Source organism: Convolutriloba macropyga, chromosome 4, assembly GCF_964194025.1.
Source record: "Convolutriloba macropyga chromosome 4, txConMacr16.3, whole genome shotgun sequence".
In the NCBI taxonomy this organism is placed as follows: Eukaryota; Metazoa; Xenacoelomorpha; order Acoela; family Convolutidae; genus Convolutriloba; species Convolutriloba macropyga.
The window spans coordinates 36,880,274-36,900,980 of record NC_134471.1 but is presented as its reverse complement, the minus strand read 5'-3'; the positions used below and the strand labels follow the sequence as shown (position 1 = coordinate 36,900,980).

Here is a 20,707-nt window from a genome sequence, read left to right as displayed (position 1 = left end):
ATTCACACTTGTAATCGTCAACTATCCGAGTCCAAACTCGGCAATGCATCTCTCGGACATCCGCCGAAACCAATTTCACACTTTAGACGAGCCTATTTGTTTAGTCTGGCCGAGCTAATTTGATATCCATATATGCAAATATTTGAATTGAAGATATTCAAATGAAACGTGTGGTATAACCAGGGTAACTTCAGAAAAAGTTCAGACGTTTGGGCGATCCAGTCTAAAGATTGTGAGGACTATCAAACCCCCGTTTGAAGATATGTTCCCTCGTTTAAATATATATTTTTTCCAGCTGCAATATTTCCAATGGAGTTAGTGCATACATTTTAATAGAATCTGTCGAAATATACGAAGTTGCTCAGAACATAAATTACATTTTGGTAAAACCAGAAAATTTATGTTAGGACAAACTTCCATATTATTTAATTATTCGAAGCTTGAATATTTGGTACTGAAAACAAAATTATATTATTAAATTCAATTTTAAATAAGTCTTCATGATCTAAATCGATGATTATCAATGACAATTGACGATTATTGAAATTTGACAAATTGTTATCAGTTGAATATAGAACTGAAAACAGTTTATCACATAATTAATACTCAGTCGCCGCATCACAATCATACAATACTTTTTCATTATACCCGTTTTTGTGCGCTAACCATAACAATTTTGTTAGTAACATTGATTGCTGCTTAAATACGAACTTTTTTTCCATCAGTGGTTATTCTGGTACATTTTGTGTTTTCAATGGAATTAATATGCACACTTTAATGAAAGCTGTTCAAAGCGCGAGTTTTCTAAGAGCTTAAATGATGTGTTTGGTAAGACAAGAAGTTCCTTGTTACGAGCAATTTGAATCTCTTTGAATCAAAGTTCAGATACTGCATCATTCATGATCAAAATTGATAATTATCAATTGATAACTGATCATTGCTTGAATAAAGAGCTGAAAGAATGGTTGACCACACAATGAGTAATCAACATGTCGTCTTGCATCATACACCATATTTTCAGTATTTCGCCATATTTTTCTTGCGGTTTTTATTAATTTCAACAACACGTTTGCTGTTTCAATGCAATTTTTGGTTTTCTTTAGCCACTGCGTTTTTAATTATAATGAAAATCGTCCTAAGTTTACAAAATCGTCCTAATTGTAAGTGGTCCATTTTGGCATTGTGTGTATTGAAACAGGGTTATAAGGAAAGAGGGGGAAGAGAGGGGTGAGAGAGGGTACTTAAGAATTCCATTTGTCCCACGGCATTGCTCTCCACGAACGGAAGACAACTGCTTTCCGTCCAATTAGAAGAGATGTAAAATTTGGCCAAGGTGTTCAAACAATCAAATATACTCTGGAAACAGAGCACGCCGTCAATGGCAAACAAACTATTAGCAGCTCCACAGGGGCTAATATCACACGCACTCTCTAACTTCTTACTACTCTTTTAGGCTTAAATGCCTATTAGAGATCAATTTTTCACCTGTTTTTTAAAAAATTTATGTTGGAATGATCATATTTTGGAAAAATAAAATGTTGCAACGCAATTAAATCATGAGCATATGAAAACTTCATTAATAAATAAAAAAGTTCTAAAATTTTTGCATCTTATATAAAAAGTCTGATAAAAAGGTGTTAACAAAATCCGCAAAATTTGACCTTAACGATGAACATAAACTATAAGCGTGCACCTTTTCCGTATTTACAATTTTTCTGAAAAAGCTTGAAATATTCGAAAAATATTCGAAAACATCATTAGCTCATCATCAGCCAAAAGACTAACTGTTTTCGTTTTCTGACGCTCGCACTTATTAAACGCAGCCAGTGATCTTAACAACGTGAAAAAATTCACAGATCAGTGAATAATATACAAGTTCCACCTGAAATACCTGAGCTACAAGCACCTAATAACCATAAAAAGTGGCTACAAGTATGAACTAAAGTGAACACAAATTGCTTTCATTTATGAAAACAAACTCCGATCAAACAACCCTCACTCACTGTAGTAACTTTTCATACCTCATTTGCAATTCCGAATTCCGTTATATGAACTGGAAAATTCGTCGGGTTGATAAGAGCGGGGGACATTAATGCAGAATGATCCTTACACGCTATCTTAATCGCCCAATGGGCGAAGCATGTAATGTGACTGCCTTTACATGGAGTAATGCGATTTTGATGAAAATTTACAGCTCCCGGACTGTGTTTGTACTGCTTCTCAATCGAGTGGCAATCTAGTCTGATAAGAACGTAATCTGCATCGCTAATTTATTAAAACGCATTTTCTTTATCTTTTCAACACACAGGCAACAGATTTTTTCATGCTTTCAAAGGTACATATTTATTTGTCAGCGCTATTTTTCAGTAGTTTTTAGGCCAGTTATAACTTAACCTTATTCAGAGGAATAAACAAGATTGAATTGAAAACAGACAAATTTTTCCCGAGAATTTTACTACAATGTGTTTTTTTTACATTAAACAGCCTGGCTTCTAATGGTTGTATAAGCACAATTGACACATGACTTTTTGACTTTTTCCCAATCAGAAAAATTTAAGGAAATGGAAATGAAAATTTGCAGGAAGGTCCACCAATGTGAGTTGGCACATAATGATCCTACCCCGCCTAACCTTTTTCGGCTTACCTAACCAAATGAAGCCGAGATAGGAAACTTTCAAATTATTAAACATTACACCTTATTTAATACTCTAAAGCGTGGTGGGTTCTCAAACCTCGTGGAAAATATCTTTTATAATTTTTCTGAAAACGTCAAGATAAAAGTAACTAGATTCTGAATTAAAATTGTGTCCAAATTTGAACAGAAAACATAGCTGCCAAGATGCCAGGAAAAGTTGAGATAGTTTTGGAGACATGAATTTTCAAAAGACCACATTAAAATATGATTTAAGAGGCAAAATATAACGCACGAATAACTAAATTTGAATAAGATTTATTCTGGTTTCCAAAAAATGCTTTCAAGTAACCACCAATTAGATTGTAACGTATTCTTTTGGCACATAGAGGTTCAAATTAAAATGATTTGAGTCACTTTGAAACAAAAAATTTTCTTGAGAGTGAGGTAAAGCGTGAATGACTTAAAAAGTTTTCAATGAATGAAAAACATAGCAGGACAAGTCCTGACGTACAATTCAAAGAATTTTCATTGACTAAACAGAAAACTAGACTTTGAACGGACTATGAATGGATTGGGAATACCATTTAGAAAAAAAATACGATCCAAAAAATTGAAAAAACAGTAAAAATCAAAGTGATATTGCCGCATGTGAACAAAAAACCACTAGCGAGAAAGCAAATTTTTGTTCAAACACCATATTTTCACTCTACTTTAAATTTAGAGGGAAAAAATTTTACGCCCCAAAACCACTCGCTTTTTCGCTCCACTTCCTGTTTCAGCGTGACCAATACCACTAGTCCAATTTGATTTAAAAAATCATGAAATTGCGTGAACAGATCTTAAAAAAAGACAGCGCCCCAATACAATTCAAATTTTTTGAATTGTAAAAAAGCACATACACACAAAGTAGTAAAAGTTCATAAAGGAATTCACCAAAATTTATTTGAAGAAACCGTGACGCTACTGCTCGGAGCGCAAAAATTGACAATTAAAAAAAGTCTTGAACTAGAAGTCATAAATTTTTCATTTACCAAACAATCCAACTAGAACATCAGAATGTTAGGAGCATTTTAGTAAAATTTATTCATAAGCCGATTCAATAAAAGCCAAAAACATTAAAAGTCAAAAATAAGTAGAAAGATTTGAACAGAAAATCATTAGCGAGACAGCGATTATTTGTTCAAACATCGTGTTCCCACACTAATCCAAAATAACATTCAAATTTTCCTCTGAGAGATTACCGAAAAATTTTAAAAAACATTTTTTTATTGAAACTAAGAAGAGTGAAAAGACAACACAAGAACATCAGATATGAATCCAAAGGGAAAAACATTACGTTTTCGCAGAAATATAGTATCAGAATTATGAGAGCAATTATTTATTAATTATACGATAAATATTTTTTTTTGACGCTTTGATCTAAATGGATCCCATGATTCAAGAACAAATACTGAAACAATTAACTATAAAGTACAAATTTTAAATGTACGATTTTAAATGTTTTTTGTTAGAGAGATTGCATTAAAAAATTACTTGGACTGGTCATAATTCAGACTGTGATAAATAACTGGAACAAAATAAAAAACTGAGCAAAACTGTATAACTCTCTTACTATTTCGTAGAAACTCGTTGAGACTTGCAATTAAATAGAGTAAATGAAAATGCAGCAAAAAGATTCACAAGTAACAAGGAAAAAAATTTCTCTCTTATACAAACGGAACCTTCTTTAGTTTCCAAGAATTCAATTTACGTTGTATGTTTACTGTCCCTGTCCCCAAAAACAGCTATTGGTTAAGAAGACACTCGAGATAAAAATTTTGAAATAATAGTTGAGTCTTGTTTATTTGTTCTAAATTTTTTAGGAAAAATTGTAGTCGGTTTATTCACATTTTGTTACTGTGCTTCAGGAAAAGTGAGTTTTTGGTATTCTTGATTGCGCAGTTTTTTTGCGATATCCCTGTTAAAACGCTTTTTGCTTATTAATGTTTTTAAAGTGGATATTTTTCAAGTCCCCATAGGCAAGCTTCACGTCAAAAGTTCGTTATATCTTGGAAGTTGAAACTGCTCATGAGCAGATATTGTTCCAACGCCGCTCATTCATAATTTGGACTGAATTGTATACTAGATACTGATGTTTGAAATTAGATGCTTGAGTAAAAAAAATGTTACAAACACAAATTACTAAATGGAGTTGGTAATATCATGCCGCATTGTAGTGTACACAATATTTGCGTTTTGTAGTATTCTGAAGTGGTATCAAATATCGAAAAAAAAGAAATTATGAAGTACGCCATAAACTCTACGGCAATAAATAAATTTAAAAGCACAGAGTCACAAAGTTCAGGACACCATCAAAAAAATGTTTAGACATTTGCCCTTTACTGAAAAGGATATGAGGCCATTTTTAAGGGAAAAAGCTATCTTTAAATTCTTTTGTGTTTATTTTATTATTAGATTTTTTTACCGCTATTATTTTTTTATCAATTTACTTGCATGAACATTTTGAGTTGTATCTGTTTCATTGGGCCTCATTTGAAAATCAATGCTGAAGATGTTTAACAATTAGCCCTCGAGTCTTTCTGATTGCTATACGCTCCATTGAAAACGAAACTAGCTTTTGTATCCAGCGTTTATCTGTAGATATCAATTAACTGTTCCTTTTCTAAGCGTAAAAAAAGAGTTTTGAATCTACAATTTGACAGGAACAAAACCTTCAATTCAACAAAACAGACACCAAAATGATCAGATGTTTACAAAAACCTGATACTTTTATAACTACAAATTGCTTTTTATCGATGCCACTGTCAACTATTTACAATGAACAAATCGATCGGCCAAATTGGGTGCACAAAACCCCCAGATTAGCAGATATTTACTCCGTCTCAAAGTAGGGTCGCAACAAAAACGTGTAAAAATGAAAATTTTATTGATATCAATTAGCGAAGAAATCAAAAGTTTTTCTTACAAGTTTAAATTCGAACTACAAGTTCAATTTACAAGTTTAAACAATCGAACTACAAGAACTACACAATCAGCAATGTCTTCCAATCGTTTTTTGTCTCAGTTAAAAAATTTTTGCATAGGTAATGAGTTGTAACTATTAAAATTAGTGAATTTATTTTTGTCAGGTGATCTAACCTTTTCTTCAAAAGAAATGGGGATACTTTATTTTTGAATTATTTTCAGAAAAAAACTCTATATTTGCATTACGAGAAAATGAATGGGAACTCTAATTGATGAGACTAAGTATCACGTTCACCAAAGGAAAGGGCAACAAGAAGAAGCGAAAACCAGGGTTTATTTTAAGCATTATATAAGTTTACTTGGTCCTCATTGGGGTTTGCACATGCATCTAATAAAATTAAGTCATATGACTTCAAAAGCACAATAGAACGCTCATGCAAAACTCAAAAATTAATAAAAAATGTAAAAAAACATAGTGTCGAAGACCTGAAAACTATAAGCTCTAACCAGAAAGCAAAATATATGTTCATTGGCCTCATCTGAACGTCAACTGAAACGATTTAAGCTTTGACACAAAATTGAGTTGAAGATGCTTAACGTTTAGCACTATAGTAAAATTTGATTCTTTGTGGTTGTAAACTCTTGCCTATAGAAATTAATGAGTTGTCCCATTTCTCAGCGTAATACATCATTTTGAATCAACAATTTGACAGAAAGGACACCATCAAGTGAACAAAAAAAGACACTAATATGATCAGATGTTCACAGAAACTTAAAACCTCTATAACTATGTTTGCTTTATCGATACCACACACAAATCGTTACGATGAACAACTCGATCGGCCAAATTGGGTTCACAAAACCCCCAGATTAGCGTATATTTACTCCCCCACTAAGAGGGGTAGGCACAAACTGTATAAAACAGACAATTTTTGGGGAGCTCAAACTAGCGACGAAATCAAAACAGCCGCACGTGCTATTTTTTACACAGTAATGCGCTATATATCAACATAAATTTTGTAACGGGTGGGGAGGGGTAAAAACACTGGGGGGGGCAAACAGATTAGATCCTTTTTTAAAGAAAATATAGGGTTATCTTATATTTCAATTGTTTTCAGAACAAAACACTCGAAAAAAAAATTCGCTTCATTTTTGAAAAAAATAAACCCACACGGAAAAAAACGCCACGGAAGTAAACCCACACTTGACTTCTAACGAGCTGTGCATTTGGAGTGCTTGGCCATTTCATTTTTAGCTAGCATTGTTTAAAACTCACTCCCTGCAGAATAAATTTTTCGAGCGATAGGTGACCGAAACCAATATCACAAAACACAGAAAAAGTAAAAAAAAGAATTATTGATAGGAAAGAAGAAAGAATTATTTAGAGTCAAATAATTTCATCTGCTGACATAGTCAAAACTAAGTTTCCTACTATAGCAGTCTCTTTAGTTTCGCTAAAGTTACTCTAAAATGGTTCATTTTTCCATAATACCGTTGGTTCATTTTTCCATAATAACAACCAGGACCAATAGTTCAGAAGGGACATAATTGGAATCTAAAAATCCATATTTCAATAGAGGTAACTCTCCGGAGATGGATGCAATTTCTGAAAGCTCAAATCCGACTTTCTTTTAGTTTATATACTTTTTATGTTATCATTGAAAACTATTAATTTAGTGTAATGTTTCATCACAGGAAACTACCAAAAAAGGTTAGTAAGATTTTAAAAATTTCAAATCTGATTAGATAAGAAGCATTTTGAAACTTACTGTTTTGTTAATATTAGTAAGAATGTTATTTCAATTTTATTAGATTGATATTAAATTATATTATTTTTTGATTGTCCTGATATAGCCTGACAAAATATTAAATTTCTGATAACGAATTCAATAAACAAAAGATAAAAAAAGTCGAGAGACTAATATGATGAAGACACCAAAACTATAAAAAAAAAAACGAGATTCATTGGAAACAGGGTGCAGAACAGAAAAAAATAGACGACTCACCAAAAATATTTCTGTCTACTATTTTTTTGTTCCGACCCACTTCAGCGGGGGAGGAACTATATACTCAAATTAGTTTTTCTTTTGTTCAGTCAACTCTGACCAATCGATATTTTCATCTTAGAGGGTTGGAGGGTTGTCATTGGTATCATTTGAAAGTCAATCCAACATAGAAGTTTTACAAAAAAGATTTTTTGAATTTCGTTTTTTGTTAACATTGTTAACGCTAGTGTAGTTTTACTTATAAAAACAAAAAAGAGTGTTGCTTAACTATTTGATCAAAGTGTTTGGTTGATATTTTGATAATTTTTTCAAATATTTGCCTTTCACCTCAAAAATGACTGAAATCAAAAATAAACTTCTTTAGCTCAATTATTGTTTTGAATTTGCTAAATTAATACACTGAAAAACTGCTGACACAATCTTCGGCAATCCAAAGAAAGCCTAATTCAGTTACGTTTCATTTGAGAGTTTTCCCTAAAAGTAAATTTTTTCCATTTTTGTTTTTTTAAATGTTAACTTCCGAGCAGAAAAATTCATATCAATGCCTACTAAATACAAATTTATTTGGCGTCCTAGAATATATCAATCTGTTTTTCCTAGCGGGAAGCTTATAGTAGCTTTGATTTTAGAGAACATTTGTTTTCTGCAAAAATGGATTATTTATCTTTGAAAAATTTTGTCTTTTTCGTCAATCTGTAGTTTAAGGTCAGCAAAAAATGTACTAAAGTCTTTTTGCTGACCTTAATCTGTAGCTTGAGGTCAGCAAAAAATGTACTAAAGTCTTACTAAAAAAATGTACTAAAAATTTACTAACAAATGTAAAGTTTTTTACGTTTTTTAAAAATCGTTTTCGTTTTTGGCTTTGATTCTACATGTCTCTATTAAAAAGTTAGGTATTCGAACATTTTTCAGTCTCTGAGGTTCTTTTTTTTGTCTTTTTACACTATTGATGAGCCACATAATCCTTTTTGGAGTTTGGAAAGCAGGAAAAAATGAACATATCCAATTATTCAGAGAAAAGATTATGGTTAAATTAGGTTCATGGCCGCCTTATAGCAGAATTTGCAAATTTTTATTTTTAAACTTCTATGTTTTTGTAGTCGTACACAAAAATTTGGATAATTGCAAGTCTTACTGGCGTTCTATTCATGAGCAAAGGAACATTTTTTACTGATTTCTTGTCTTTGAAATCAGGGGTTATTAAAGAAAAATTGGAATTGTATCTTAGCTTTATACACTTTGTTGTTTTTCTCGTCTACGTGTTATATCATGTCACTAATTACAGGTCGCATATCACATTGCTGGTGTTAGGAAAAATCAAAAATATACCTATCTAATCTTTATCGTATATTGTATTGTGTTCTTTTTGTAGACGTATGACATATTTTGGATAATGACAGATCTTAATAGCTTTCAATGCAGAATTTCTGTGACCCTATTTAATCATCTCAAGCGATTGCTACGAATTTTTGACTAAACGAATTGTTTTCGAAAAAAACAATGGTCATTTTTCAATTTCCCCTCTTTCGTTCTTTTTTTGTCAACTTAACACATAGTCTCATTATTCAGTGTTCTCGTATGAAATTGTTGGTGTTCGAAGGAGACGCAATTCATTTTGAATTTTTACAGAACAGAATATGGCTTTTACGGCTTTGACACATTTTTCTTACACAATTAAATTGATTTCTTTTAGTTTTTTTTCTCGCTTTTAAGGCGTACAACCTTTTCTGGATAATAAATAATGTGAATGTCGTCATATTGAGTTTGATATGTACAACATAATGTTTATCGATTTTCGTTCATATCTGAAGCTTGCAATTATTTGAATTTAATTTTCAAGAAACTAGAAATATTTTTGAAATTTACATCTTTTGTTCTTTTTTATACACTTGTTACCTAGTCTCAATTAGGACTAATCCCATGTTTTTTCTAGTGAAGAAAATTTAATTGATTTGGTTTAAATTTCAATTGACGTTATTTTGACCGTGTTTTATATTGACCCTCCAATGTGACTTTATTTACTTTACTGACATTGTATTCAAGTTGTGACTTTATTTACTTTACTGAAATTGTATTCAAGTTGTGACTTTATTTACTTTACTGAAATTGTATTCAAGTTAGAAGCAACATTTTTAATTCGTTCAGCAATAATTTTCGAAAATAATACGAACTTTGAAAGTTTCTATCTCATTTGGTAGACAATTAAACCAAATTTATGGATGGGCAGGGAGGGAACATTATGTCGGAGCGCACATTACCGAGCCTCTTTGTCAACGTTTTAGATTAAAAACCAAGGAAACAGGGAATCGACATTGCATTTTTTAGTATTGATTCACTTCGTTAATTTTCGGGAAAATGTTAAGATAGCTCTTATTTTCCATTCTTCTCGTTAGTTTTTGTTTACAGATTTGAATAGAGATAATTGAATTAAGCACTTTGAGTATACGCCAGAGGTCAGCGGCACTTGTGCAGAAGTATTCATGAACGAAATGAGCCATCAGATTTTTATCACATGAGCTGTGAATATTACAAATTTTAGGTTTTCTTGAGCAGCTTTATGTAGACTAATTTAAAAGTTCCGAAAAAAAATCTATTATAATACTTTGAACATCACTGTGAAGGCTAAAATTATTTTTTGTTTCTTTTACACGGAGATAAATTACAAAAAAAATTGAGACAAAAGTTTGCAGTCAATTGTTGTTTTGCTGTTTTAAATGTTGTTGCTTATTCGGTTTTCATTAGATTAATTACAATAAGACATATATGGGCCTCGCTGCCACTCTCAAAGGAGTGATTTCATGCAAGGTCGTAAATGATTTCCGGGAATCATACGAGCTCATATACGATTTGTATGATTTCACGATAATAATATACAGAGCATATAAAAAATAAATAAACTGGGAAAGCGTTTTTGTAACAGTTATTATTAATCTGCTCTGAAAAATGCAGATAGTATACACTAGCACCTTTAGTTGGAGTCTTAAAAATCCATACCTTCAATTAGTTTTTCATTTTACGATTTCTTTTTCATCTTTAAGCAAAATTTTACTTTAATTGATTCAGATCTTGAATGAACTTGAACGAAATTATCCTCCCAGAAAGAGACATGCACATGTCGTGGTCTCGAGCACGAGTAACAGGAATTTTATTATTTTAATAATTGAATTCAAAACGGCCTAAATGTACAAAAATTCACAGGTATTTATAATCCGTATCAGTATGAAAATTTACAGATCCGTATAGATATAGATAAACTGATATGTGTTAATTTACACCTTAGTTGTGAACAAGTTTTTCCCCTTGCCGTATATGGCAAGTACTAGTGCAGTTTTTTTGCACTTAACACATTGTTCTCCCTAACTGAGAACATGTCATTGCTATCTACTGGGAGGGTCGGAGAGTTGGTTACTGATCGTGTTTGGTGGTGGGAAGGTCGAATCTTTCACACAAATTTATGGTTTTTGTACATTAATAAACTTGTGGTATGAACAAATTTGAATCGACGATTCGGTTCAAATTAGAAGCCATTATTCAATTTCAATTCACCAAACATCAGGTAAGAAAGTTTTCTTTATATATCGAAGTTTTAACTTAAGTTGCTAAGTTCGCTATTTCACAATATATCACATCCTCCCTCCTTTTTTAAGCAAGTTTGTAGGAATAGCTTCTCCAAATCTTTCTGGTTGTTTTTTATTTCTGCTTGAAGTTCTCATGGCCACTGAAGGTTGTTCCCCTTCAACAACTGAGGTTTCTTCAGTAGAGTTGGGTGATGCCACATCTATGTCGTCCCTACTGCTCTCAGACCGTGAGTCAGTAGATTCTGTCTTGATGTCGTCAGGTTCCAACCGTGCAATTTGGTTGTCAATAACAAGAACTGTCTTGTTTGAATTCTCCGGCTGGATGAACGAAGTGTTCATTCCTTTACGGATAATGAAAGTAGCTGGACCTGTTGTTGAACTGTTCGTCGGTTTGAAGAGGACTTGTTCACACAGATCAAAATCAGTGACTGCTGGAAGTCTTATTTTGCGTCCCAATAGCAGTTCTACAGGAGTTTCGCCCCGCGTTTTGGAAGTGTTCCGATGTGTCCTCAAAGCCCGCTGTAGGAAAGCGCCAAATGACATATTCAGATTTGGACTCCAGGCTTGAATAGACCGTTTCACTGTTTGGACCGCTCGTTCAGCAATCCCATTTGCTCTTGGATGATAGATGGGAGATTCCATCTTTTTTATCCCAAGTGATTCACACTATTGCTTTAGGTCACTGCTCACAAACTCAGGAACATTGTCTGATACTAATGTTCATGGTATCCCAAATATTGCAAAGATTTGACTCAAGCACACCTTCACTGTTTGTGAGGTTCTATTTCCCGCAGGGAAGGCTTCTATCCAACCTGATCCCGCGTGTACTATCACTAAGATATTACCTTGATCCTTAACGTAGCCCAAGTCCACGTGGAGTCTTTCCCAAACTTCAGCTTCCGGCCAAGTAGATACTGTTTTCCCCAGGCTAGGCCTGTTTTCTTGAAATTCCTTACATTTACTAACATATCGAAGAACATCTTGACTGATGCCGGGCCGCCAACCCATCATTCGAACTGTTGTGTTAGTTGCATATTTGCCTGGGTGAGTCTCATGAGCTTTGGCCATCACCATGGGTCTTAGTTTGGGTGGAATGAAAGGCACAACTCCTCGAAAAATGATTCCATTGTGAATGGTCAAGGCGTCTTTCTGTTGTTCAAATCCTTTCTATGCTTGTGAGCACTGTTTCCAGATGCCGCTTTTTATTCGTTTGATTACATTTTGAAAGATTCGATTCGATCCCAGCTCAGTTTTGATGTCTGACTGGGTCACCAGGCCAGATTGGACGAAGTAGATATTGTCAAGAGCAAAGCAGACTCGATCATTGTCATCGTCATCATCAAAATCTAGTCTGCTCAGAGCATCAGCGTGGGGGATCTGTTCTCCGGGTGTATACTTCAATTCGAAGTCAAATCCCATCAGCGCTATCGCCCATCTTGTAATTCTTGCTGATGCTGTTTTCGGAATTTCTTCGTCTGGGGAGAAGAGATATTTGAGAGGTTTGTGGTCAGACTGTAGAGTGAACCTTATTCCGAGTAGGAATTGTTTCAATCTTGTGACCACAAAGAAGATTGCAAATACCTCTCGCTCAATATTGGAGTAATTTTGTTCGGCTTGTGCCAACTTCCTCGATACGTAGATCACCCCGCAGGATGTCCTTCTTGTGAGAGTACCCCACCTATAGCTTTCTCTGAGGCTTCTGTTGTAACGGTTGCTTCCTTCGTCAAACTGTAAAGCTGTACAAGAGGGTTAGCACATAACTCGTTTTTGATGTTTTCAAAAGCCTTTTGCTCTTCCTTGTCCCATCTGAATTCTTCTCTTCGAATTTCGTTTAGGGGTAGCATTTTGGTTGCAAAATCAGGTATTATTCGCCCATAAAAATTTGCTAAGCCGACAAAGGACTCGAGTTGTTTCATATGTGATGGCGGTTTTGCATTTTTCATTTTCTCAACATGTTTAGGATCGGGTGCTATTCCTTCTTTGGAAACAGAGTAACCAAGAAAATTTACGCTTGAAACTGGTTTTGAGTTGGATTTCTTCTCATTGACGGTGAAATTTTTTTCACATAGCTGACTCTTGACTGCACGCATTCGTTTCTCGTATTGATACTTTGTTGTTCCATATACCAGAACGTCGTCTTGGAATATCACCACACCCTTGATTATTTTGAGAGTTGACTCAATGCAATTCTGGAAGATTGACGAAGAGTTCTTTAGGCCCTGAGGGAGCCTGCACATCTTGAACAATCCTTGCGATGTGTTGCTTGTGCATATTTTCTTTGCATCCTCGTCCAGCTCAATTTGATAATATGCATCTGATAAGTCAATTTTTCCAAAATAAGAGGCCCCATGGAGATTATGGAAAATGGTCTCCATGTCTGGATTGGATAGTCCTCGTCCATAACTTTGCCATTGATGTGAACTTTGAGGTCCACGCATAGTCTCAGAGATCCATTTATCTTCCGCTGCCACACTACTGATGATGCATTTGTGACCTCACCAGGATGTACTGGCTCCAGGATGCCCTGTCGTACCATTGTCTCAAGCTTCTCTTTGACCCTGTCTTGGAGAGGTAGAGGTATCATTCTGGCTTTGCAGAACATTGGCTGTGATCCCGGTATGAGTTTCACATGCGCTTTGTATCCTTTGCCTGCAGGTAGTCTTTCATCACTCACTGCATTGATGCCTTCTTGGGGTAGTATGTCTCTCCCAAGTAGCCCAAATTTTTTGTCGGATTGCACAACTGCTAGTTGTTGTTGCCTATACTTGCTTCTGTTCCACTCAACATCACATGTTAGTCATCCCAGAAGCGTCAGTTGATGACCATCATAGGCCTCAAGACGTCTGATTTTCCCATTTAACTGAGGTTTACCAAGCTCAGTCCAGATTAAGGATGATATCACGGTGCTATCAGCACCGGTATCAACTTGCATTTTTATTTTATGGTCTTTTACTGTAATGTACTCCCATGTCACCGATATGTTAAACACGTTTTCTCGTGTATAGTACATTCCCATCTCCATTTCGGATGATGTTTGACCAGGCAACTTACCCTCTTCCTTGCACAAGTTGTTGTGCTGGTCAGACTTACCTGACTTAGGCTGGGTTTTACTTCTGCACATTTTTGAAAAGTGCCCCACCTTTTCACAGGTGTTACATTTTTTGTTCAAGGCCGGACACGGCTTGCTGCTGTGTCGCTTACCTCCACATCTATTACACAAGTTACCATTGCCTTTATTACCAGGGAACTTTTCACTAGGTTTTCTGTAGGTCTTTTTCAAGTTGTATCCCACTTCCTCTTTTATTACAAATGGTCTATTACCTGTTGAGGAACTCGCAAAAGCCATTGCTTGACTTCTGAACTGTAAACTTTCTGTCATTTCAGACAGAGACATCGTTGGTTTAGTTTTAATGCCGTCTAATAGTTTTAATTTGGCCTCAGGGTCTCTCATACCTGAGATAAATTTTGTTTTCACCAGCTCGTACTCAGGGTTGGTCACTGATTTATGTTTTTCGAAGTCACAATAACGTGCTTCTTCTCTGAGGCGCGCTAGAAAATTGTCATCAGATTTTCCAACGCCTTGGACAACGGACAGAAATTTAGCCCTTTCTGCCGTTACTACTCTCTCCTTAGGTGAAATATAGTTTTGAATAGCTAGTCTGATTTCTTTAAAAGGAGTGTCTAAAAATTGTTTAGGGCTCATAAGGCTCCTAAGTTTAAGAAGTGCGTCCTGGCCGCATAAATTAAGAAAGAGATTTGTTACCTGTAGGTCCACGATCGTACCGTCGTTGTTGACTTTATCTCCTTTCTTCTCTGTGCGACATTTCGCCACAAAAGACATGATCCTCGCAGTACAGTATTCAGCATTCTGCAGATCCAAGGTTTGTCGGTCGTTTGGTGGTCTGGACACCATTGTCGTGGTCTCGAGCACGAGTAACAAGAATTTTATTATTTTAATAATTGAATTCAAAATGGCCTATATGTACAAAATTTCACAGGTATTTATAATGCGTATCAGTATGAAAAATTACAGATCCGTCTAGATATATTTAAACTGATATGTGTTAATTTACACCTTAGTTGTGAACAAGTTTTTCCCCTTGCCATATATGGCAAGTATCAGTGCAGTTTTTTGCACTTAATACATTGTTCTCCCTACCTGAGAACATGTCATTGCTATCTACTGGGAGGATCGGAGAGTTGGTTAGTGATCGTGTTTGGTGGTGGGAAGGTCGAATCTATCTCAAAAATTTATGGTTTATGTACATTGATAAACTTGTGGTACGAACAAATTTGAATCGACGATTCGGTTCAAATTAGAAGCCATTATTCAATTTCACATCACCAAACATCAGGTAAGAAAGTTTTCTTTATATATCGAAGTTTTAACTTAAGTTGCTAAGTTCGCTACTTCTCGATATATCACAAGACAATTAGAGATAGATCTGTTGACCTAATGGTGCTCTTGTTGGTGCTGTTTTTCTTTTTTCTTGTACTACTTTATTGAATCACTGTAAATGAGAAATGAGAAATATGATATCGACCTAAGAGATCAACAAAAGTAATGGTACTAGTTGAAGCGAAGATCAGGCATCCTTGAATTATGAAAAATCCTCTATTTTAATTTTTGAATTATGACTACAGAAGGAGCTGCAGTATAAATTATTACGATGAAAATTCTACCCAGGTTTAGACCCCGACTTCTGAATAAACCATGATCGAGGAAAAAGTGATCTCAAAAACTCATTCTCAATACAAATAGCTTATAAAATGATTTTAGCTCGACATTAGCGAACAACTGAACTTGAGATCGGCCCAGAATTTTACACAATAAAGCCGTTCCCCCACCCCACTAAAAGAGTTGTAGTCTTTTCATAAGTCGACTTCAAAAACTGGGTACCAAACGGGTGTTTATGTTAGTCATAAGTCTCTCCTCCATGGAAGAAGTAATTGCTTCGTTGATTTTTGCTCCAGCCGTGGCCTGGCTCCTCTGGAAGGTGGAAGATAGGTTTCTCAACTGGATCCGTCCACCCGAAGGGTCTCTGGTCCTCCACTTTTTCTACCGCAACTGGTCTTCGACGGGTGAGAGGCTGCCGAGGAGACATATGGATACCTTTTTCATTCTTGGGAACCTGAAAGTGTAAAACAGTATCATAAAACTTAAACAGAAAAAAAACGAAGGGAATGGGTGTTCTCGTTAAAGATTTTGCAGCTCACGTGGTTAATATTGGGCGAGTTTTTGTTTTTATTAATGTTGCATTTACGGTGATTTGATACAATTCAATATTGGCCTTCTGCACTGGAGGTCAAAATAGGAGTAATTTTTAAAGCAGGTAAGATCGGGTCTTTCAACTTTCTAGGGGGCCATTATTTCGTGGGTGGTGGGGGGCTATAATGTGATAAAGACTCGTAAGATCTTACAAGGTGCACGTTTTAGTAGGATTGTAAGTAACATTTATTAAAGATGACAAGGCGACTCGGTAATGTGCAATTGCCCATGATGTTCCGACCCCGCTCATCCACAATTTTGGCATGATTGTCTACCAAATGAGGAACATCGAAAAAAACCCAAAAATTCAAGTATTTTTTTTTAAAATTGGCGTATGAACGAAAAGATAGCCTCCAAAGCAAATAAGTCAATGGTGGAGTGAATAATGGTGCATTAGATTGATGAGATGTGCAAATATTAAGAAAGCGAGTCAAGACAAACAGCAAAATTAAACAACAATAACAAGATTAATTACATCAAAAACTTCGTGTCCGTTTTAAAAAACAAAACTTAATAACCAAGTCGAAAGAGCGTCAGATAAAACTGATATAAAACGAAATAACTTCTAATTCACGAGAAAAGATTTGGGACTGCTCAATAAAATAGCTTTGTAACAATTAGACAATAAAGAACAAAAACAGTAAAATTGTAAATTTCGATTATTTTTTTAAACAATTAGTTTCAAAGTAATGAAAATCATTAGAAATTATCTGAAAAATACCATAGGTGTACAATTGCCAATTCTAACATTTTTCCATAGAAGGAACTAGGAGCTGCCGGTATTCAATTTTTTATGCCGCGACAAAAGGAACAACAAATAGACAACAAACAAAAAACCAATTAAAATTTGGCAGAAAACGCTTTCGAAACCGTAAGGCAATACAACGGCCATCAAAATATGTTTGATTGCACTTTCTGCAAGCACCAATGATGTATTATGTAACCTCTCAATAATGAAGCTGGGTAACGAATAGATAAAAATGAAGAAAATGCAAAATTAAATAACACCCCAATTTTTTTGAAAAAAAATAATTCCAAAGACATGAACGCCATTATTTATAGAGGGAAATAATTAAATAGGTTTGTTTATTCTTCTAAAGCCAGCACTTGAGAATTTGAATTTTCCAGAATATGTCCTACGTCTACAAAAAAATACGTCAAACATGACAAAAATCAAAAATTAATTAACTTATTTTCTGTGTGTGTCGAAGCCAGTAAAGTCAACGAATTCTTTAGAAACATTAGGTTGTGTGACAACAATCCCTCTTGAAACCTTCTTTTGAAAATTTATAATCCCTTCGTTTACAATAATGTCATATTTGGCTTGTAATTAACGAGACTAGATAACAAACAGTCATTAAATGATCAAAATTGCGAAGTTACAAAGTGTCTCTTTTTAAATTATAAATCAATTGTTTTCAGAGTCGTGAAATCCACCAGCTATTTACTAATATCAGAATATCGGATCATCTGTTCTTTCATGAAAAACCAATGAAACCGGGTCATTGTACTGGAATTTTCATACGACTAAAAAGACAAGGTAAAAAGGACAGTTAGAGACAAAATTTTAAAAACTCAAATAAACTCTTCGAGAAAGTAGTGTCGAAGCCGTTAAAATCATAATCTATATCTTGAAGGATTTTAATATTATCAACTGCGCCTTATTTTGAAAGCCAATAAGGTGCAATACGAACTGTCAATAACGTGATAATGTGACAAAACTAGAAAACGTTAAAAATGGGCAAAAACCTAGAAAACTTTTTAAAAAATGTGAAATCTAGTAATATCAAAGCCAGAAAAACATAAGTTAAGGCGTAAAACCACAATAAAGATTGATTTGATTTCAATAGAAAGTAAAAGCATTCTTTCAATGCTGACAATAAGCTACAAGTTAACCAAATTGAGAGAAAAATAGAGGTAAATTTCAATAAGTCATTATTTATTTAAATATAAAATACTTTAAAAAGTCAAAACAACCATAAGCTTTCAAGTTATCAACTATACGCAACAATGTGGAGCTAATTAGGAATCCAATTTGACCTATCATTAGTGAGCTCTGGTTTGAAATGTTCTGTTATTTAATTAATGTAGGAAAGATCGATTTTTTAAAATAATAAAGACCGACTGATTACAATCCGAATTGTTTTTGGATTATAACAGTCCAAGATTGGTAAAAATAATAACCCATGTCATGCTGTTTGTCTAATAGGAACATTTAATTTTTCGAATGTTCTAGATATTGATATTTTGTTAGTTAAAAACTCAAAAATAGATGCTGCGTTTTTGATAATCAACGAATAAATTTTGCAAAAAACCGCAAAGTTTTAATTAACGAGCACTCTCAACAGAATTCGAAGTAAAAAGCCCCATTTTGAGTCTAAAAAGATTGTGTTAGTTGTGGACTAAAGAAACTTATTTCGTGCTGTTTATTATGAAAAAGTTTTAACTTTGAAATATTTAGCCAAAATTTTTGACAAAAAAATTAATAAAAATAGCCTACAATAAAGTTTTTTGTCTTAACAAATAAAAATCATTAACACTTCAACAAATTTTAGCAAAAGTGGCGAAGTTTTAGTCAAAAATTCCGGAAAATGTGAAGAAAATATCACCGGAATTCATTCTATTTTCTCGAAACTTTAAACCTCGATATCTCCCTGCCAAAAACGAAATTAAAAAAATCTTTTTAATTCCTTATTCTACGTCGGACAAGCTTTCTAATGATACCAGTCTCAACTCTCTACGCTGAATATATCGATCGGCCAAAATTGACTGAACAAAAAAAACCCATTTGAGTATATAGTTCCTTCCCCCTCAAGAGGGGTCGGAACAATTAAGAAGCAATCTGCTGGATAAAGATTTTGGGCTGCGAATCTCACGTTTGGTTTTGGTGGTTGAGGGAACATGTAGTTATTGTGATTATCTGGCAGGCGGCGGTGTAGATTGGGATACCCAGGAGGCACATAGTCGCCAAACGGATAGAATCCAGGCTGTGGAGGATGCATGTCGTACATACCAGGGATCAGAGCACGTGTGTTGTTTATTGCAGAGACCCACGATCTATTGCACAATCATTGTTAGCTTTTCTCTTGAAAAACGATGGTGTCTTAACATGAAGCAAAAATAACACAGCATTATATAGATACCCAGGTTTAGGTCCAGACTCAAATTGAGCTATGATCAGACTATGCAGACTGAAATGACCTCTGATCGGACTTTCCAGACCGAAGTTACCTCTGATCAGACCATCGAGACCAAAATGATCTCTGATCAGACTTTCCAGACCAAAATGTCCTCTGATCAGACTATAGTGCGCTTATGATCAGACCCAAACTCAGACCATTCTCCAGACTATAAACAGACTATGATCAGACCATCTTCAGACCATGGTCCAGACTCAATTTCAGACCATTGCCCAGACCTTAATCAGACTATGATCAGACTCATGTGCGCTCAAAATAGTCTGATCATAGAAAGGTTTAAATTATGAACAAATCTCTTAATTTTGCTATAATATATTCATTTCATAAAAAACTGGCGTTTGCTGTATTAAAACCATCTAAGGAAAAGCCAATTCTGAAAATATTGCTAACGAAAACGAAACCTAACTGTTGAGAAAAAAAATTATTTACCATACCCCTTAGTTCATATTTCTGACTAAATGGATGAACTTAGACAGTTTTCCACAAGAAACCTCGTGGTCTTCAGTTAATCAAAATTTGCTCTTGAGGGGACCGGCATTTGCTATCAGCTGGACTCTTTGTTTCTGATCAGAGTCATCAGACTTTAGATGAGTCTCTGATCGGAACGCTGCTTTATTGTTGCCTCTTGGCAGAGCCAACATCCCTCAAAGAAAATATAAAAAAAATGAAAAAATAATGCACTCGAAATCAGACCTTCCAGACCGAATTGACCTCTGATCAGACCGAACACAGACCATGGTCCAGACTATAAAGACTGTGATCAGACCTTTCAGACCGAATTGACCTATGATCAGACCGAACCCAGACCATGGTCCAGACTATAAAGACTATGATCAGACCGTCCAGACCGAAATGACCTCTGATCAGACCGAAATCAGACCATGGTCCAGACTATTGTGCGCTCGAACCGCTTTCCAGACCCTGTAATTTCGGTCTGGGAACACAGGGGTGTGCGCCCGATTGGGTCTGATCATAGCTCAATTTGTGTCTGGACCAAAACCTGGGTAGTAATGTGTATATGGTGACCTCCGCAACATAGAGCCGAAATACGGTAC

The 20,707-nt window shown here is 34.8% G+C and overlaps 1 protein-coding gene across 2 annotated transcripts in view; it reads right to left on the bottom strand.

The window, feature by feature from the left end:
- Nucleotides 1–15,990: 15,990 nt before the first annotated feature.
- Nucleotides 15,991–20,707, bottom strand: part of LOC142338414 (uncharacterized) — a 57,385-nt gene continuing 52,668 nt past the window's right edge. For both annotated transcript variants that reach the window (XM_075388173.1, XM_075388172.1), the window contains exons 5-6: nucleotides 19,329–19,509; nucleotides 15,991–16,315 (exon numbers count right to left, since the gene is read on the bottom strand). In XM_075388173.1, the coding sequence (XP_075244288.1) occupies nucleotides 16,100–16,315; nucleotides 19,329–19,509 (397 nt within the window). In that variant the 3' untranslated portion in view covers nucleotides 15,991–16,099. The remainder of the gene's footprint in view (nucleotides 16,316–19,328; nucleotides 19,510–20,707) is intronic.